This window comes from Bufo gargarizans, chromosome 1 (genome assembly GCF_014858855.1).
Source record: "Bufo gargarizans isolate SCDJY-AF-19 chromosome 1, ASM1485885v1, whole genome shotgun sequence".
Lineage (NCBI taxonomy): Eukaryota > Metazoa > Chordata > Amphibia > Anura > Bufonidae > Bufo > Bufo gargarizans.
Window position 1 is genome coordinate 510788883 of NC_058080.1, and position 22211 is coordinate 510811093.

At 44.6% G+C, this 22211-nt stretch overlaps 1 protein-coding gene across 2 annotated transcripts in view; it reads left to right on the top strand.

Moving 5' to 3' along the window:
- Positions 1-22211, top strand: part of TPCN1 (two pore segment channel 1) — a 69574-nt gene that overhangs the window by 26171 nt on the left and 21192 nt on the right. For both annotated transcript variants that reach the window (XM_044275303.1, XM_044275304.1), the window contains exons 14-17: positions 641-704; positions 3706-3750; positions 6562-6618; positions 8483-8536. In XM_044275303.1, the coding sequence (XP_044131238.1) occupies positions 641-704; positions 3706-3750; positions 6562-6618; positions 8483-8536 (220 nt within the window). The remainder of the gene's footprint in view (positions 1-640; positions 705-3705; positions 3751-6561; positions 6619-8482; positions 8537-22211) is intronic.

Sequence of the window (22211 nt, forward strand, 5' to 3'; positions counted from 1 at the left end):
AAAAAAGTAGTAAAACTTATAATTTTTTTTTTAAAGTATTTAGTATCACTGGAGTCATACTGACCCAGAGAATAAAGATATTATGTTATTTGTAGCGAAGAATGAACGCCGTAAAATTTATAATGTAAAAAACGCAGTGGCAGTATTGCTATTTTTCCCCATCTTCCTCCCAGAAAGAGTTAATAAAAGTTAATCAGAAAGTTATGTGTACCCCAAAATGGTGCTATTAAAAACTACAACTTGTCCCGTAAAAAACAAGCCCTCATAAAGCTATATAGATGAAAAAATAAAAAAGTTATAGCTCTTGGAACGAGACCATGAAAAAAGGAAGAAAAACGCTTGGTCATAAAGGCCCAAACAGGCTTGGTCACTAAGGGGTTAAAGAGTAACTAATCTTGACATGTCAGAGGTCTTGATTGTGCCCCTTTATTTTAACAAACTGTGGAGGTTTAAGCACCTAGACCCCCCATTGACCAAACCTCTGACATGTCACTATAACATGTCAAAAGTTTTATAAAAGTTGTTATCTTTTTCATTTCTTCTATCTTTTATTAGTGATTCTGCACCCTTGGGCAGATGAATGTAGTAATATCCTTGTTTGAGACTGAAGATCTGGATAACCAGTGTCTGTTCTTGACAGGTGCAGCGGATTCGAGAGCACTGGTTTGATGACCTACCTCCTACAGCACTTCTCATCTTTAAAGGTGTGAGACAAATGAGCCGTTTCCTTCTACTTGATCTACTGTTGCATACTTGGGTCATTTATCATATGTAAAGTAGTTGGTCTTAGACTTAAGGGGGTTGTCCGAACCCAAGCCAAAATTAGGCTACTTTCACACCTGCGTTTGGTGCGGATCCGTCTGGTATCTGCACAGACGGATCCGCACCGATAATGCAAACGTTGTATCCGTTCAGAACGGATCCATTTGCATTATTCATAAAATCAAATCTGAGAAATTTGTAAAGAAATCTTAATTTTGTATTCCTGAAGATCAACCAAGCCCCCCCCTCCCCCTCATATTCCTGTGACAAGCTGTAGGACAACTGGCCGAACGAGGAGCCTCACTGCTACATCCTGTCTGCAGTGGGACTGAACCATTGCTAAGTCCACCTCCTTCACTAAGTCCCACTCCTCAGGTAGTCTGCAGAAAATGAAACTGATCAGCAGGAAATTAAAGGGGTTATCGAATTCTAAAACTGCCCCCCCCCCCCACAATGCCCAGGCCCCTCCTATAGATCATGCTTACCTCGCAGTGACCAGCCCCCTTACGTCACCTGTGATGCAAGGGGGCTGGTCACCATCACGGCCTGCTATTGGCTGCACTCTCTGTTGCCGGATGTTTTGATCCGCGCAACGGGTAGATGAAGCAGCAGCCGTGCAGGGATCCGGAGTGAAGCGGGTGCCAGGAAGCGGGGTAAGTATGATCTATATGAGGGGCCCAGGCATTAGGGATGGCATTTTTACAACTTGATAACCCCTTTATTCCATGTGTTCTCTGCTGGATTCCTACAATACTGCTTGTCAGTCTCCAGATTTTCAGCAGGATCCTGACACAAAGAGTGAGGGCAACTATATATTGTTTGTTTCATTCATTTCTACATGTAAGTCTCATATAAAGCCTTTACTATATTTATTGTGAAGTTAATAACAGGTGACATACTTACCTTAAGGCCTCTTGCACACGACCGTATGTCTTTTTCAGTATTTTGCGGTCCACAAAAAATACGGATGACATCTATGTGCATTCCGTTTTTTACGGAACATCTGGATCCTAATAGAACATTACTATCCTTGTCCGTTGAGCGGACAATAATAGGACATGATCTATCTTTGAATGGAAACGGAAGGCATACGGAGTACCTTCTGTTTTTTTTTGCGGATCCATTGAAATTAATGGTTCTGTATACGGAACGCAAAAAAACGGAACGTAAACTAGGAAATAATTTTTTTATGTGCAAGAGGCCTAAAGGGGATGTTTTAATATATTTCCTTATAGTTTTATTAATGAAATGTCGTATGGCCCACATTTGCTATTGTGGTGGATCCTGAATGATGTCATAAATTGGGCCAAAATTTGAAGCAACTAAGCCTAATTTCACACTAGCACTTGTATATCCGGCAAGCTGTGTTGCTGAATGTACAAGCGCTAGTGTGAAAATGGCCTAAGCCAAAAATAATAATCCACTGTATCTCCCCTTCCAAGGGGCGTGCCTTAGTGGAGAAAGGGTCGCAGCTTTCGATGCGCCATTTTGCACTAAAATTATACCGCAAAATAAGTCAACTATAGTTATACAAAAGGGTCTAGCCATGCGTCAAATTTATCCTCTATTATCTACAGCATGTGTTCCTCAACTCTAGTCCTCTGGGACCACCTACCAGTCATGTTTCCAGGATTTCCTTAGTATTGGGCAGCTGATATAATTAGTGTCCATCCATCAGCACATAGGCTAGCGCTTTTTCCTATAGTGGTGCAAGCACGACCACCACTGATGGATTGCAGGGTGGTCTGTAACCATGGAAACAAGCAGTGTATAATGTGATAGAAAAATGAATCCAGCCAGCAAAGGAGGCAATATGGATAATAACAATATATTAGTAAGTGGCTTGTATTAACTTTCTCTACATGATAAAGGCCACTTACTGAAGTGAGACAGCCCCTTTAAAGTAGTGGTCAGAAACGTATCAGTAGACTAATATTCTCCAAGAAGAGATCGAGTGCTGCCCTTCCCCCCCAGAGACTAGGGAATAGAAGGGAAGATGCGTTGAGAGCCTCATCTAGGTTTCCGGCAGTATACCAGAGCTGTTATCCCTCATTAAATTATCTGCTAATGATAATGAGGTGACTCTGCTCACCCTGCCCTAGTATATAGAGCGAAGCTGTAAAGTAATCTGTAGAAAATAGTAATTGACTATTGTGTGTGCTTCACTACAAAGTGTGAAAAACTATAGTGTTTTTTTTCTATATGTATATAGATAGGGATGAGCAATCCCTATCTATATATGACGGATCAAAATGGAATGACGGATCAAAATGGAATTCCTCTTAAAGTCTTCCGTTTTAATGGAATTCATTCACCACTGGAACCCCGAACCCGTAAAGTTCAGGTTCGCTCATCCATATATATATATATATATATATATATATATATATATATATCTATATATATCTCTCTATATCCACATTAAAAATTTGTTTTATTATAAGCATTATTTTATAATTTATAATTATACATTCCTGTTTAAAGAGGTTGTCTCATCAGGCACATTTATGGCATATCTGCCGGATATGATATATATATATATATATATATATATATATATATATATCTCTATATATCTCTATCTATCTGATAGGTGCGCCTCTCCCCTTTTGGGACCTGCTCCTATCTCTGGAACGGGGCCCAATCACACCTGGCTGGGACTGGAGAGGTGGCTGCTCTCAGTGCACTTTAATAGCACTTGTGAAAGTAGCTGAACATGTGTGTGACTGTCTCTCCATTCCCAGCTGAGCACAATGGGACCCCATTCTGGTAATGGGAACGGGTCCTAGAGGTGGGACCTACACCTATCGGATATTTATGAGCACGTGGCTCAGATGAAAATACCCCTTTAACATGTGTAATTGTACAATATTAGTGCCTCAGCATATTTATCCTCACACATTACATACTGTATAAGGTTGTGTACTGTACTTTCTTAATTAGGTATTAATGTCTTGGCGACTTCCAGAGCGTTTCAGTATGCAGTATGTGAGTACCTTTATAACTTCCCTTTATATTTCATGTATGTTGGTTGGGGAACAATCTGAGTTTCAGTTAAAGAGGACCTGTCTTTTTTTTTTTTTTTTTTTTTTTTTATGCATCTAATACCTTCTGTTGTCCATCATAAGCAGATAAGTTTTTTCTTTTCTGGATTGACCCTTCCATTCCCTCGCCATGGCCCCCACTCTATTTTGGTTCCCCATATGTAAATGCAGAGTAAAGGTTCAGGGAGGAGACCTCTGCTCTAATCATTGGGCATAGTCTTCTCCCTTGCTGGGACGCTGTCCAATAGATGTAGAATGCTTCACCACCAGGAAGAAGAAGTGATTACCTAATCTCGCAAGTACAGCCCATGTATGGAAGTCATTCCGGAGCTGACGCCATTGTGATGAGAGGTGAAGATGGCTCCAGAACGACTTCCATATATAGACAGTTCTCGCGAGATTAGATAAATCTCTTGAATACAGCATGTCGTCTTCCTGGCTGTGAAGTGGTCCTCTTCAATTGGACATTGTCACACCAAGGGAGAAGAGTATGCCCACTGGTAGGGGCAGAGGCTCCCACTCCCTATATCTTCTCTCTGCATTTATATATGAAGCACCAAAACAGAATGGGCCATAGTGGGAGAATGGAGGGGCCGATTTAATAAAAAAAAAAAAAAAAAAGTACACTAGAAACTGCTTAAAGGGTTTGTGTCACAAAACCTATTCTACATTTTTCAAACTAGTACCTGGATCTGAATATTTTTGTAATTGCATGTAAATATAAATTTAGTATAGCCAGTCAGCTATTCAATAAAATGTATCTGTATAGCGCCACCTGTTGAGTGGTGCTCAGTTTAAATCTCCAACTGCCACCAGCCGTATGTTCTGTTAGAAGTTGCAGTGGCTGTTAAGGGTACATTCACACGATTCTTTTTTTTTTTTTTTCTTCCGTTTTTTGCCGGACGTAAAAAACGGAAGACATACGGAAGTCATTTGCCCGCAAAATGCGGACACACAGTTCTGTTATTTGCGGACCGCAAATCGGAAAGGATTACACATGGTTGTGCGAATGTACCCTTACAGGGAGAAAGCTGCAGCAGAAAGTACATGCCCCCTAAGCTTCCAGGCTGAAGATAATCTAGCAGAGCAATGAATGGGGAGATCTCTGGATCCATGTGAGGTACAGGACTGGTTCTGGCTTTGTTAGAAAGACATTGTCAGCTACTATATGATGTCTGATTTAATGGTGGCATAAGCCATTTAAGACGGACAACAACAGAAGATATTGTATGTACCAAAAAAGGACTTTCATGTTGACCAAAAGTAGTAGAAGTTGCCCCTTATTGAAGCAGACTTCCCGTCACTGCACTCAGCTAAGCACCAACCCCTTAACAGCTGGATCCCCATGGGTCACCATTTTTAACATAACTGTGCTCAGACGTTTTGTTCACTGGTCGGTATCTTTTTCCGTGTTACCTGGCAGGTGGAGAGCCTTTCTGCGGACTACCACATTTATTTTCAATATACAATTTGACATTCCTGTATATTATGATATATGTTCAGTTTAGGTTTTCTGGGATATATATATATATATATATATATATATATATATATATACACACACACACACGTCATCAATATCAGATCAGTGGGGGTTCCCAGTACCCTCGACAGAGAACTGTTTTCAGCAGGTATCGGGAGCAGCACAATGAAGAGAGCTGTGTACTGGCCGCTCGAGGATAGGTCATCAATATATAGAAACTGGAACCCCCCTTTAATATTAGTGTACTACAGGTCTGCAATATATTATACATTTAGGCCTCATGCACACGGCCGTATGTATTTTGCGGTCCGCAGACCGTATACGGGACCATTCATTTCAATAGGTCCGCAAAAAAAAAAACGGAAGGTACTCTGTGTGCATTCCGTTTCCGTATGTCCGTATTTCCGTTCTGCAACAAAATAGAACATGTCCTATTATTGCCTGCATTACGGAGAAGGATAGGACTGTTCTATTAGGGGCCAGCTGTTCCGTTCCGCAAAATACATACGGTCGTGTGCAAGAGGCCTTAGAGGTCATTTATCCAGGAATTTATTAGGATTATCCTGGTTGGAGCCAGTAAATAATTAGTCAAGGAGTTCAGTTTTTAAGCTGTCATGGATCTGCTCTTAGAGCCTGGAACCTCTTCTCAGCTCTAATATGTACCTATAAGAAAATAAAGTATGTATTCATGGGGGGTGGTATTCCTGCACAGTCTGAGCTGCCAGTGTCAGACTGGTGCCATCCAGATGTCAACTCATACATTTCTATGAGGAATAACAGAGGAAAAAAGTCATTAGAAAAGATGCCCCAGAGTTGTTATTTCACGGGGAAATCAATTATTTAGGCTACTTTCTCACAGCCTTGAAAAAAGGCTGTCCCAACATAGTTTTAGAACAGTTGTAGTCTATGGGGTTTTCACACAACTGTTTTCTTTGAAGGCCCCTTAATAACGGCCCTCAAAAAAACCGGACATATCCTATTTTGTCAGTTTTCATGGACCAACAGCCCCATGCAATTGAATGGGACTGGTTTTTTTTTACGCCCGATTCTCGGAAAGGCTGTTAAAAATGGGCTGTTTTGTCACGTGTGACGACTACTTTAAAAAAAAAAAATTTTTTTATTTTTTTATTTGTGAATATAGCTTTACAATAAAAAGGACACATCCGTGTTTGAAGACCTCTGTAGTGGAGGACTCCTAATTATCCATCTATTTTTCTATCAATTCATGAACGTCTAGTATCTCACCACCCTAATCCTTTCTTCTTTTTCCAGATGTTGTAGTCGCTGTTAATGGATTCTGGATTTTAATTGAGACCTTTATGGTGAAAGGTAAGACTCTAGTGAATGCAGTTGTGAATGTAAAGGCCAATTATCGTGAACGGAGGTTTGTACGAACGCCGTTGGCTACATGTAAAGCAAGCAAGTGCTCATTCATCGTGTGAAAGCATCATTGATGTGAACACTAAAGTCATTGTTTCTGGGCAGCGGATCGTCCTCTATATGGGGATCACCAATCCCTATACAGAGATGATTGCCGCATGTAAATGCAGCTCTCACCTCCTCTGCAAAACCGGCAATTATGAAGCAACAGTTCATTCCCGATAATGGCCTGCACAGCCGGCCCATGTAAAGAGGCCTTAATGTATGTCATGGTCTGTGTGGGTGGGTGGGTATAGCTGGCACGATGTCCTTAGATACAGAATTGTAGCCTCTTTACTTCAAGGTGCAATCTCATTCAGTGATATAACTAAAGGCACTTGAAGAATGCCCCGTATGAAGGAATATCGTGGATTACTTTCAGGAGCGGATCCTCGCACAAGACTGTGTAGTGATGCTGCGCTTCTAGGTTTAGAAAGTCAAGTAAAGAACAAAGAGTGGAGTCTTTATGCCGTTTTAGCTGATAATGATGCACGACATTAACAGGGCATGACTTGTTTTCTGTTACCTCTTTTACTTAGTAGAGAGGTCAATGATTTGTCATTGCTTTAGGCTTTTTCTTAATGTGTCCTATGGTAGTGATGCCAAGTTTTCCGTTGCTTATAAATGATTATCCCAGTGGTTTGCCACATAAGCAGTGTTGTAGAGTACATGCATTTAGGGGTCGGTGAAAAGACAAATTGAGCCAAATTTATCAAAATGATGCAAATAACATGAGGAACTTGGAGCTGCTTGCCACACCAGTATGTTGTGCCAACAGACAACCATTTTTTTGGGAGGCTGAGCACCTATTATAGCATCAGAGGGCCTTTAATGTGGATGTCGATGCTCCCTCACGTGACGCTGGAAGAGGTTAAACAGTAGTGCCATCTCGCCCCGCTGTGTCTACTACATGCATGCAACAGATAACCGTGCATATGCCTAAAGGGGTTGGCTACAGGATAGGTGATGACTAAGATTTCGCTAGGACCCCAACAATCATGAGAACAGGTGTCCCATGTTCCCTGTTTGAATAGATTGATGGTCACTCATGCGCACTATAGCCCCATTCGCTGCCTATAGGTCTGATGGAAGCAGTAGAGGACATGCACTTGGCTATCCCTGTCAGTCCCATAGCCGTTGAATGGAATGAGAGTTCAAATGTTTGACCACCTCTCCATTCAAATGGGGACATAGGACCCACCCTAGAGATTGTGGAGGTCCTAGCAGTCAGACTTTTATATAGGTATCCCCTTTTTGGTGGATAAATGTACCAGTACTTCAGTGACTTCAGCTTTGTACAATCCCTTATGAATTCAGGTAATGGCCTTTGTCTTGACGACTACATTTACTGCATACTACTGCCATTTTTTCCCATATTTTATCAGCCACTGGTACATGTAACTACCTAAATGAGGTTAATTAGTCCTGTCTCTTCACATGCGTTTCAGAAGGATGCTCCGTTTAATCCAGCCAATTACTTTCTTGGTTGTTGGGTAATTGACGCGGAGTGTATTGCAGGTATACAAATATAATACCACGTGGTTAGTGTTGAGCGAACTTGTGTTTTTTAAGTTCGGCGTCTAAAGTTCGGGTTATTGAAGAATCGCGTTATGGATTCTAAATACCGTTATGGTCCGTGGTAGCGGAATCCATAACGCGATTCTTCGATAACCCGAACTTTAGATGCCAAACTTAAAATACAAGTTCGCTCAACACTACACGTGGTTATTACCATATAGTGAGAAATTACGCTTTTTTATTTTTTTCTTCTTAGGTAGCAACTTCTTTCCTCAAGGTGTTCCCTGGAGCTACATTGTCTTTCTCACAAGTAAGTCCTGATTATCTGTAATGCTGCACTTTATAAAGTGGAAGTGTTTAACCCTTTAAGGACCAGGCCAATTTCTTTCTTGTATTTTCGTTTTCCATCGCACCTTCCAACTTGTACTTTTCCTTTTAACATAGCCGTAATAGTTCACATTTTTAATGGAACAAGTGGAATTTTTTAATGGCATCAACAATCTAGAGTATGTTGTATTGATAAATGGGGAAAAAAAATGCTGTGTTGGGTAACATAAAGAAAACCCTCAGTTCTGACATTGTTTTTCGGGTTTTGTTTTTATGACATTCGCTCTGCACTAAAAATGACATGACAGCCTTATTCTGCAGGTTGGTATGATTACCGTGATGCCAAATACATACCAATCTAAATGTTATTATGTCTACTTTTAAAAAGTTCTAATCTTTAAAACGCTCGTATCATTGGGGGACACAGAAGACCATAGTTGTTGCCACTAGGAGGCGACACTAAGCAAAAAAGTGTTAGCTCCTCCCCTCAGCTGTACCCCTTTTGCAGACACTGAGCTAATGAGTTTTAGGGTACTTTCACACTTGCGGCAGAGGATCCGGCAATCCGGACGCAAACGGATGCATTTGTGAGACTGAGGCGGATCCGTCTCACAAATGCATTGCAATACCGGATTCGTCTTTCCGGTTGTCATCCGGAAAAACGGATCCAGTATTTAATTTTTTTCTCATTTTTAAAGGTCAGACCGTTTTGCCCGAACACTTGGGGCCGGATCCAGCATGAATGCATTTCAATGGAAATGAATGCCAGATCCGACATTCTGGCAAGTGTTCAGGATTTTTGGCCGAAGAGAAAACTGCAGCACGCTGCGGTATTTTCTCTGGCCAAAAAATGTAAGAGGGACTGAACTGATGCATCCTGAACGGATTGCTCTCCATTCAGAATGCATTAGGATAAAACTGATCATTTTTTTCCGGTATTGAGCCCCGAGGACGGAACTCAATACCGGAAAACTTTAACACAAGTGTGATAGTACCCTTAGCTTAGTGTCTGTAGGAGGCAGACATGTTTTCCTGCTGGTCTGCCAAAGCTTTTTTCTTTTTTCCTTTTTTTTGATTTTTCAGGTCCGGGCTTTCAGGTGGGCTCTAATAACCTGTTTTCCCCACACTTGAGGGGGGAGACCAGTGGGTCCTCAAGCCTGCTGCTCGTTCCCCACCTCTGTAAGCCAAGGAGGAACAGTGGATCTCAAATCCGCTGTTACCCGCCAGCAACAGTGTCACCTTGGCTCCTACTTCTAGAAGTCCCCCCTGTTACCAGTGTAGACGCCCTCCCCAAGGGGCAGCACACTGAGGAAGGTGACACTGCTGGAATCGGGGTGGGCAGAAAACATCTAGGTAAGTAAATTACCTACCCTTCCCTGTTCACCCCCCTTTGCCTGAAACCCCCCCCCCTTCTCCTCCTTTTACTGGGTTGTAGGGGTTTAGTCTACCCTGCTGGGTCCCATTCTCCTGTGTTTTCTCGTGAACACGGGAGAATTTTTTTTTTTTTCTTCAGAACCTTGGGCCCTGTTCCTGTAGCCCGTGATTCACCAGCCCTCGGTCCCATCTCCTGTCAGCAGCCCCCTCACCTTCCTCCAGGCCCTGCGGTGCATATACAGCGGTTGCATGCCTCCGAGGCAGCCGCTGCTTCTCCTCTGGGCATCGGTATGCCCGTTCCCGGCCTCCTCTGTTCGGGGGGGGGGGGCAAGATCCCCTCGACACTCCCGCTCCCTCCCCCTCCCTGCACCAATCTCTAAGCCGGAAGCGCTTCCGGTCGGCCCGCCTGCTCCCGAGGCCCTGGCTCTGCGGTCTACTAGACTGCATTCTTCCAGAGTGTTTGGGGTGCGGGAACTGTGCTCCCAGAGTGTGAAACTTTCACGCCCATATCTTCGCTCCACCAGCGGCCCACTGAGCTCCGCCCCAAACCTGCTGTTTAACCCCTTCCTTGCCTCAGAGCTCCTGTGGCTGGGGAAAAAGTGATTTGTTATAACTCAGTAAAGGTTTAATAGGTTTGGGGCTCAGTGTAACTTTAACAATAATTAACCCTTGGAGCTCCGGTCCTATTTTGGGCCTAGTTCCCATCGCCCTATAGCACTACAGTGGGGCCAGTGGCGCAATGGATAGGCGGTGTGCTTGCACTACCACTAGCTACATATGTCCTGTAGCATTGCCCTTTCTTCATAAGCGGAGTAGTTAAACTACCAGTATACGGGCATATACCACTGGACCCTGTCCGTCCGGTAGCATTGCCTCCTTCCATAGGTTACTTTCATCCTGTGGCATTACCCCCTTCCATAGGTGGATTAATTGCACTTGCACTGGATGCTGTACCCCCTGTAGCATTACCCTCCTTCCAAAGGCGGAGTACTTGCACTACCCCTGTATATGGTACAGCCTGTAGCATTACCCTTCTTCCATGGGCAGAGTACTTGCACGACCACTGGATACTGTGCAGCCGGTAACATTACCCTCCTTCCATAGGCAGGAGTATTTGCACTACTACTGTATACAGTACAGCCGGTAACATTACCCTCCTTCCATAGGCAGAGTATTTGCACTTACCATTGGATTCTATTCATTCTATATCATTACTCTCTTTTCATAGGCAGGGTATTTGCACTTTCCATAGGATCCTATACATCCTGTACCATTGCCCTCTTTCAATGGGAGGAGTGTTTACATCACCACTGGATACTGTACAGCCTGTAACATTACTCTCCTTTTCATAGGTGGAGTATTAGCAATACCACTGGATGCTGTACATCCAGTACCATTACACGCCTTCCACAGTCGGAGTATTGGCACTACCCCTGGATCCTATACTTCCAGTAGTATTGCCCCCTTCCATAGTGGGTGTATTTGCTCTTCCATGGGGTGCTGTACAGTCTGTAGCATTATCCTTATTCCATGGAAGTATTTGCAATACCACTGGATCCTTTTCAGACTGTCGTAATTACCCTCCACCCTTAGGCGGAGTAATTGCACTTTCACCTGATACCATATGTTTTGTCGAATAAACCCCTCCGCAGGCGGAGTACTTGCACTAATACTGGATATCATCTGTCCTGTTGATTTTCCCTTTCTATAGGTGGAGCAGGGCACTACAACTGATTACTGTAGTTCCTGTAGCATTACCCTCCTTCCATCGGCGGAGTAGTTGTACAACCAGTAGTACTTGCACTACCAGTGGATACTGTACATCATGGAAGCTTCCGCTCTATCGCATTATCCGTGTTTCTTAGGTGGAGTGATTGCTTGCACATCGACTACTCTATTTTCTGGACACTGTTCCTACAATTTCCTTATCCCCCATCTTACGTGGTATTTTGGCACTACCACTGTATACTGTAACTACTTTCACACGATCCCCTTCCTCAGGTAGTCATTGTATGGATTGGTGTCGGGGTGTTGACCCATGACATACCTTTCCTCGTGCCTTGAGTCCCTATGGGGAGCATTCTAATTTTGTTGCTGTTTCTTGGCACACTCGGCCTCCACACTCCTTAAGTAGGTGAAACGTCTGCACTGGGTGCCAGTTTTCTTCCTTCTCAGGTGGAGTATACGCTAGTACCAATTCATGGTAGCTACTGCTGTTTGACCTCATTTTTTTAGGTGGAGTCCTTCCTCTGGTGAGGCCACGGGTGCTGGTATAGCCTCTCCCTATGAGGAAGTCTTGGGCTGGCCATAGATTTTTGGACTACTGTGTGCCCCCGTCCCGGGTAGAGTGTTTGCGTTCCTTCTTCAAATGGCAGCAGTTACTGTGTTCTGGCTACAAGACGCATTGTCAGTGGGCGTGGCATCGGGGGTTCTTGCCACACCCCCTTCCTCCATATGGAATATTGGCCCTAGCTTTTCTTGTGGTTTCTACAAAACATTTATCCTTTTGGGGGTGGAACTTTCTCGCTCATTGTGGCTCTACTTTTCCTTTTCCCACAGTTGGCACTGTGCTCCTGTTCTGCCATCACTGGGTGCAGTAGCTCCACTAAGCATATGGTGTTCCTGAGACGGGGCTGAGCAGTACTCTTATTCCTTATGGCGCTGGTCAAATGCCCATACCAAGCCATGCTGCAGGTGATGGGTTTGTTCACTCCTGGTGGGCATTAGTACGGCTTTCGGTACCTGGTATAACCTGCCGATTTCTATGGCACTGGCTTAGTGCCTTGTTCCCTTCACATGTAGTGCATCGCCTCTACCATCTGCTACGGTGACCGCACCAGTGTTACCTCCTGGTGGAGTTTGGGTATGCACTTATCCGGTTGCATATGTGAGTTGTCTGCATTTCTTCCCTCGCCGGGTAGAGCGGTCGTACTGTCCTTATTGTCACCATTAATACTGGTTCTCTACTGATCTGCATCAGCCTCTTGTACTTCTCCCCTTCCGCAGGGGGAGTAGTTGAACTTCCTCCAGATGCTGTTTCTGCCTGCTTGGCCAGTTTCCATAGCCATTGGGTTATCGTATGCCCCCTTTTCTGCTGTGGAGTGCCTGTGCTGGTAGTATTGGTTCCTTTCCCAGGTTTTTTTTTCTGGGATTTTGTGGCGTTTGATGTCCACACTCCCTTCGTGGCACAATATTTCTACCATCTCTGGTTTGTTGGGTATATAAACCAAATGTTTTATAGAAATATAAAAACTAATTACGGATCAAAGGAAAAATTGTGCAAATGATATTGATCCGCGAGGTGGATATATATATATATACACCTCCAAGAGTTCGATCGAGAACCTAATTATTTTGTGCAATCAGTAAAACAGGGTACAAGTGTTTATGCAAAAATATAAATGGTTTATTATACAATAATTTAGAATATAATCAACAAAACACATAATCAACCAACAAAACACTACTCAACCAACACAAGAATATTATGCAATACGGCTTTAAAATTGTGAGATATAAAATCAATGGGTTATGCGCAAAAACTCAATCAAGAAAATGACAGATACGAGCCCTTGCTCTGCCCAAAATAATGACCAATCTCAGATAATGTTAGTATTGCAACAAAACTTATAAATTATTAGCTTTATATCAAACTAGGGTTATAAAGATTCTCAACAGAGAGTTTCTCCAATATTATCCCCTTTATTCAGTTCTATGCATCGTAACTGAAATCAGCGAAAATATTGATGTAGCAACTAACATTGCACATCTTCAAATGAGTAGGTATCTGGATAAGTATCAAGCTAATTAATTTAGATCAATACTACATAAAACCAAAATATACATTACCCAAGGGTCAAGTGATGTGCAGAGTCTTAGGGCAGTCTGCTCTCAAGAGTTTTTCTGATAATCCAAATCTTTCTCCAGAGATCTCCCTTTCTTTTTGTTTTTTCTTCTTTCTGTCTCTTTTCTCTCTCTTTGGTATCTGGTTTCTTAACCCAAAACTTATCAGATGAACACACCTTCCTAGTTTTGAACTTTCCAATCATTGGTGGATAGGCGGGTGCATTGATAAGGAATGTGACGTCATAACACTACCCAGAATGCACTTTTGCTACTGGTGTAGTATTAACTGCTCATATCTAGGTGGCACTGTTGTATAAGCGATAAGCATCATACCATTAAGGGTTAACTCATACATGCCTGATATTTTCAATATTACACACCTCTGACATCTGGAGGCCTTGTCTCAGAGCCGAGGGACAAACTTTGATACATGAATGTATACTTTGAGGAATATCTAGACAATTCTTACACTTTGGAATTCATGTTCCGATAAAAAAATACAATGTAGCCTCTACATCTGCAGGTGTCGTGTATCTTCTCACTGTCAAAATGTATAATATATTGTTACAATAACACTAGCTTTTGAACGGCGCAGTAATCTTCCCATGGACTTACTTCGGCCTACATAAAAATCCATACAAAATAGTGAATATAAATCAACATTGCTTTTAAAGGCAATGAATATCCATTCTAACTAGAATAATTAAATATAAATGTTTACACTCATGAAAAGGCACAACAGGTTCCTGTATGGCCATTTTGTACATTCCTCTGATAGCCACATTCTCTTCTTTTGGCGGAAAGGTTCCGCAGTGGTGGTCGTTAGTGTCTGATGGGTTTACACAACCTTTATGTTTTCAGACATCAAGTTTGCTTCTACCTATTCCCTTGGACTAGGTAATTTTTTTTATTCTTCAGTTTCTGGTTAGGTCTGCCAATCCAGGCAGCATTCCATAGGTATCAGACGGCTTCTCTCAGAGCTTAAGGTCCTCCTCTACATACCTCTGCTTTCCTCATTTGTCATTTTCCTTGGGGAACACTCTTATGAGGCAAACCCCTTAGCTGTAGGTTTGAAAGGGACAGTTTTTTTTTTTTTTTTTTATCCCGGAGGACACTCTTTTCCTACCAGGTTAATCCCAAATTTTTAGTGATATTTTATTTTTTTTGGGTCGGTTCGACTGCCTTGTTCTGTGTCTCTTCTCTCCCTCGAGATCTTTTTCTTGTGGTCCATGTTCATGTCAGACATCCAGGTTCTCTAGCCCTGACTTGTTCATGGTTTTGATGAAGTGTTCTTCTTTGGCAGGCTGGTATGCAGTTCGGGGTTGTTGCCTTCTTACCCCCGGTCTTCTTCCCCCTTAGGGGGCAAGGTTAGTCACGTCTGCAGTTCTTTGTTACTCTATTTCCAGACACCATTTTTCATTATTTTTATTTTTTTTCTCATGCCATTTCGTGGCTGATGATCACTCTAGGGTGTTTTTTTTCCTGCAGTACTGATCCTTGGGTATTATTTCTTTAGAAGTTTTCTGGGCCCAAGTTTTGTTTTCTCTCTCCGGTATTCCTGCAGTCGCTCTGTTTGTTTGTTTTGGTGACTTGTTTTCTTTCTGGTCCATCTGTGGATATTCTATATGCTCTCCACTTCTTCCGAAGTCTCCTAAGCCATGGCTTATGTCCCCTGTGCTGTTCTTGTGCCCAGCCGGGGCCTCTGTGTCTTCAGACGCTCTTTGGCTGGCCTTCCTGGGAATGGCTCTTCCTGACCATTTTTTTCAGGGTTTTTTGGTGTGTCCTTCCCAGCAATTTTGTGCTGGGCCTTATGAAAGGTTTTGGATTCGTTCTGGTCTTGTTCCCTCCCCATGTTACTGCACTTTAACGTCCCATGGTCTTCTGTGTCCCCCAATAATATGAGCGAGGAAAATAGGATTCTTTTTGTGCTTACCCATAAAATCCTTTTCTCGCTGAGTTCATTGGGGGACATAGCTCCCACTGCGTAAGTACGTTGCTGGCTCTCCTTGATGGGTCCCTCCATTCTTGGTTCTGACTCCTCTCTGTCTTTCTTCCTTTTTATTGTTTTCTGTTGGCTTCTCCTGGCTGCTCCTACTGCTTTTGTACAAACTGATTAGCTCAGTGTCTGCAGGAGGAGTATAGCTGAGGGGAGCTAACAGTTTTTGTCATCCGTATCATTGGGGGACACAGGCTTTACCATGGGTATAGCTGTTGCCACTAGTAGGTGGACACTAAGCACAAAGGTGTAAGCTCCTCCCTCAGCTATACCCTTCCTACAGGGACTAAGCTAAATCAGTTTTAGCTTAGTGTCTGTAGGAGGTAGTCCTCCCTGCTTTGCAGGTCTGCAAATTTTTCAAAATAATTTTTTTTTCTTTCCTTTTAGCGGGATCTCAGGCAGTCCTGGTTGCCTGCATTCCCACCCAGGAGACGGGACATCAGGGGGTCCCCAAGCCTGCTGCTCGTTCCCGGTCTCCAAAAGTCAAGGAGGTCCAGAGGTTCCTAAAGCCTCTGTGTCCCGGCAGCCTTCGGATCACCATGGTCGCCCACCACAAGTCCCCTCTGTTTCCGGTGTAGAGGCCCTCCCCAAGGGGCCACACACTAAAGGTGGTGATCCGGCTGGACCAGGGGGGCAGAAGACGTCGGACGGGTGAGTATTTCCGAACCCAGTCCCCAAAGCAGGCGGTCACTTCGGTGTGCCGCTTTGCTTGTGCATAGTGTTGCTCAAAATTTCCATCCGGTCAGACAGATGCCCTCTGCTCTGCGTGCTCTGCTCCACCGTCAAGTGGCTCTACCCCTGACCCAATCGCCTCTACTGCCCAGCCTATGTTAGAGCCGGAGTGGGCGCTCCCTGTCTAGGATGGTACAGGATGTTTCCCATACCAACAAAGCTATTGTGGAAATATTGGGCTGTTTTTTCAGAAAGGCCGTCCTCTGACCAGTCCGACTCTGGGGATCCTGGGGCTCATTCCCATCGCGGCCGTCCCGCTAAATGGGCCAGACCATCCGCCCCCAAAAGGGTGTCTGCATCTCCCGTTTCTTCTGCCACCTACCAGAGAGTCTCACTCCGACGTGTCCTCCATGGAAGAGGCATGTTCTGAGGAGAGGTTTTCAGATGAGGATTTTGTCTCTCCTGAGGGTCAGTCGTCTAAACTGTCCTCCATGGTGGACAATCTTATTACAGTGGTTATAGAGTTTCCCCAACCACCAGGATTTTAATTTTTTTTTATTTTACTGATAGACGGTTTGCCTTGCCAAAATGCTTAAACGTCCTTTATCCGTTTCCGGAGGATTTGACTAAGAAGTAGTCGTCCTCACCTATAGTTCAGCCGCCAGTTTCCCGCTTGGCTAAGCATACTACCTTGCCAATGGGACTTCTTTCTCTGATATCAAGGATAAATAATTGGAAGCTTTTGCAAAAAAAAAATTGAAGCAGTAGGCACAGCACTGCAACCGGTGTTTGCCTCTACATGGGTGAGCAAAGCTATGGGTGACTGGGCAAATAATTTACGTCAGGGTCTCTCCTCGGGGGTTCCCTCTGGTAGAACTGGCTGATATTGCCTTGCAGCTCTCACATGCCAGTACATGCACTTGTGAAGCCTCTCTGGACACGGCCAGGCTTATGGCCCGCTCGTCAGCCCTTTTGGTGGCTATTCGCCGTACCCTATGGCTCTCCTGCTGGGCGGCAGATAATGCTTCAAAGCGGACCCTGACAGCCCTCCCCTTTACCGGCAGCAGGCTTTTTGGTAAGCTCCTGGATGAGATCATTTCTGATGCTACTTGTGGTAAGAGCACTCATTTGCCACAGAGCAGGGTTCGCTTCAACAAGTCAAAAAAGAGTAAGCCTCTTTTTTTGCCCCTTTCAGAGTTTCTCAGCCCCAGGCGGCCAGCCGACAAGTCTGCCCAGATCAGAAGCTCAAGCCTTGACCCTCCTGGCGTCCCTGTCAACGGGCTCCAAATCCTATAACCCTAAGACCTCCTCCGCATGACGTGCAGCTTCCTTGCGCCCACAGATCAGGTGGGCGGCCGGCTTTATCTGTTTCGGCATGTTTGGCTAGCTAACATCTCGGATGCTTGGGTGAGAGAGGTCATCGCAAAGGGTTACAAGCTGGAGTTCAGGTCCGTCCCTCCGTCCCTTTTTCTTTTTTTTTTTTTTTTTTTCTTGTCTACCCCGGCCTCTCCCTCTGCTGCAAATTAATATTTTCAGGCTATTCACACACTTCTGCGGCAGGGAGAGATTGTCCCGGTTCCTGTGCAAGACCGTTTTCACGGGTTCTAATCCAATCTCTTTTGTGGTCCCCAAAAAGAAGGGGACATTCTGTCCTGTTCTGGACCTCAAGGCGCTCAACCATTTCCTTCGGATCCGCCGCTTCCGATGGAGTCCCTGAAATCGGTTGTTGCGTTCATGGAACCGGGAGAGTACCTGTCCTCGATAGACATCAAGGACGCTTATCTTCATGTTCCCATCTGCGTCAGTCATCAAAAGTTTCTCCGGAGTCCCTTTCACTACCAGTTTGTGGCCCTTCCGTTCGGCCAGGCCACGGCTTCCAGAGTCTTTACGACGGTTCTGGTGGTGGTCATGGCCCTGCTCCATTCCAGGGGTATAGTGGCGATCCCTTACTTAGACGATATCCTGATTAAAGGGTCCGTCATTCCGGGCAGTGGCGGACAGCCTGCGCATAGTTCTGAAAACTCTGGAATGCTTCGGATGGATCCTAACCCGGCAGAAGTCTTGTCTTGTCTTTATCCATCTCAGCGGCTAACTTTTCTGGGCATGTTACTCGACACCTTTCAGGTCAAGGTAATCTTGCCCCCGGAGAAGCTATCCACCCTCCATCTTCAGATTCTCCCCTTGTTGCGGCCCCATCCTCTTCCCGTTCGTCACTGCATGCGGGCTCTAGGTCACATGCCTTCGAAGCAGTTTCCTATGCTCAGTTCCATACCAGGACTCTTCAGCGAGCCATTCTGACCAATTGGGACCGTTCCCCAGCCTCCCTCGATCGGCCCAAAAGTTTCTCTGCCCCGACCCGCTGGGCCCTCAGCTGGTGGATGGCTTCCCCGATGCTGACGTCGGGCTGCTCGTTTCTTCCTCTCCATTGGATGGTGTTGGGGAGGGGGGGGAGATTGTATTGAAAAATCTAGCCTTTGAAGGCGTGTGGTCACGCGAGGAGCGCTCCCTCCCAATCAACATTCTGGAATGGTCTCTGCCGCATTGGACCGACCATCTCCGGAGACGTCCAGTTCGAGTTCAGTCCGACAACTCCACGGCTGTTACGTACCGGGCAGCACCCGGTGAAAACGGCTTTGATCCTCAGCTGGACGGAGAACCATGTTCCAAAGCTGTGGGCAGTCCACATCCCCGGCGTCGACAACTGGATCACCGACTTCCTCAGCCGGGAGCGTCTTGATCCCGGCGAATGGGCTGTTCACCCGCAGGTTTTTCTAGCCATCTGCGATCTCGTGGCCTACCGCTTCAACCACAAGGTCGAGGACTTCGTCACGCTGTCCAGGGATCCCACGGCCCTGGCGTGCGACGCTCTAGTGATTCTGTGGCGTCAGTTCACGTTTCCTTACGTGTTCCCTCTTCTTCTCATTCCGCCTCTCCTCTGGAACATTAGGTCCGAAGGTCTGCCAGTCATTCTCCTGGACCTGATTGGCCACGCTGAGTGTCGCACGCATGTCTAGTCACCCTCCTCGCCGACTAACGCTGGCATCTTCCTCTTCGGGAGGACCTCTTGTCGCAGGGACTGATCTTCCACCAGAATTTAGGGTCACTACATTTAACGGCATGGCTGTTGAAGCCGCCATACTAAGGGCTCTGGGTTTCTTGGATGCTGTTGTCCAGACCATGATTCGTGCCAGAAAGCCGTCTTCTTCCCGAATCTACCACCGGACCTGGAAGTACTACTTTAGTTGGTGCGAGCGTCATCAGCTGTCTCCCGTTTGTTTCTCGTTGCCACGACTCTTGTCTTTTCTGCAGTCGGGCATGGATTTGGGGCTGGCTTTCAGCTCCCTCAAAGGGCAAGTTTCGGCTCTCTCCACTCTTTTTCAGTGGAACTTGGCTTCGCGGTTCGGACTTTTCTGCAGGGGGTTGCGCATGCTGTGCCCGCTTTCCGTCCTCCGTTGAATCTTTGGGATCTTAATCTAGTGCTCAACGTTCTCCAGTCTTCACCGTTTAAACCTTTGCAGCAGGTGTCTCTTCACTTCCTATCCTACAAGGTGGCCTTCTTGGTGGCAATCGCTTCCATCTGTAGGGTGTCGAACTCGCAGCTCTTTTTTGTCGCCTTTCCTGATCCTCCATCAGGACAAAGTAGTCCTTAGCCCTGTTCAGTCCTTCCTTCCGAAGGTTGTGTCGGGATTCCATCTAAATGAAGAGATTATTCTCCCTCCATTTTGTCCTGACCCGTCTCGCTCCACACTCTGGATTTGTTACGAGCCGTTTGCATCTATCTGTCCCAGACGCCATCTTTCCAGCGGACGGATTCCCTGTTCGTCATTCCAGAGGAGCCAAGTCGAGGGCTGGCTGTGTCTAAAACTTCAATTTCTCAATAGATTTGGGCGTAGAGTTCTGCATACGGCTGTTTTCTGATTGGCGAGAGGGTTTCTTGTTATGCCCACCCTTAGGACTGCTCTGTAACGTCCCATGGTCAAGCCTGTGTCCCCCAATGATACGGATGAGAAAACTAGATTTTTGTACTTACCGTAAAATCTGTTTCTTGTTTCTCTTCCGTTCATTGGGGGACACAGCTCCCACCCATTCTCTTGTTTACGGTTATTTTTTGGCCTGTGTGGTTCTGGGTTTGTACATAGTTTGGTTTTCCGGTTTTTGTCTTGCTTCTCCTACTGCTTTTGCAACTGATTTCACTTAGTCCCTGTAGGAAGGGTATAGCTGAAGGGAGGAGCTCACACCTTTGTGCTTAGTGTCCGCCTCCTAGTACAGCTATACTATGGTCAATGCCTGTGTCCCCCAATGAACGGAAGAGAAACAGATTTTACGGTAAGTACAAAAATCTATTTTTGCTTAGTGTCGCCTCCTAGTGGCAACAGCTATACCCATGGTCTTCTGTGTCCCTCAATTAACTCAGCGAGAAAAGGATTTTACAGGTAAGCCCAAAAAAATCCTATTTTTCTTTGCATTGTTATATTCGGACACCTACATCCTGTTTGTTTGTTTTTTTATTTTTTACTTTTTAAAATTTCCATATAGCGGCCTTGTTTTTATGTGGCGAGCAGTGGTTTTCATTGGGACCATTTTGGCAAATTTACAACTTATTGATCACTTTTTATTTAACTCTTCTTGGTTAGGGAGCCATAAAATGGCAAATCAGGAGGGGTATTCTTTTGCATTACAGCATTTACCACACATGATACATATTTTGAAATGTAATAGTTGAGACATTTTTCAACAGGGCGATACCTAATATGTTTTTTTTTTTTTTTATATATATAAAATTGGGAAAAAAAGGGGTGAATTGCATTTTCTAATTTTTTATTTTTTTTTATATTAAAAATATTTGATTTTTACCTTCATTAGTCTCTTTAGAGGACTTAGAGGACTTGATCATGGGCTCCTCTGATCTTATTCCATAAACTGCAGTTGTATACTTTTGCAGTCTATGGGACTTTACAAGCTTGCTAGAGGCTCCAGGCTGCTACAGAAGTCGATCTGGCCCGATAGGAGGACAGACAAATCTCCCTCCCTCTGTTTAACCGAGCAGGTTCCACGGTCACTATGGACTACAGCATCTGAGGGGTTAAATGACCAGGATTGGAGTTATCTCCGATCCCAGACATAGAGGCCTGGTGTTAGCCATATAACACAGCTGGCACCTGCTGTTTTATAGAGCAGGCTCAGCTTATGAGCCCGTCCCATACTTCCCCTTGCACATAAATGACATACAGTTATGTAACTTGGCGTTAAGGAGTTGAAGGAAGACTAAATGTAGAAAATGCACAAGAAACATTTATTATCCTCCCTTCATCTCCTTTGATCCTATTTTGCTCAGTGCCTTATGTCTGGCTGTGAGATAGCTGACTGGAGCCTCTGTCTTCTGCCTTGTCTGTAGTTAAGCCCTGCCCTTTTGTTAAAGGGGTTCTCCGGGAATTAAGAAAATGAAAATACTTAAATATTACTTCATTATAAATATATTCCCAAATACCTTACATTAGTTATAATGGCTCGTTTTGTCTGAGGAGCAATCATTAGGAAAAACAAAATGGCCGCTGTGCTATTAGTACACACAAAACCTGTCCTAATCACACAGGAGGACAAGTTACTTCACATCACTGAGATAAAGAGCTAATGAGCAGCAGCACTTGTATGTAGTCTCCATTACCACAGTCTGTCCTGTCCGTCCTCTCTGTACTTCATGTCTCCTCATAAACTCCTACAGAGATTCAGCTAAAGATTGTATTAAACTGTATTCAGGATCACAATCCCT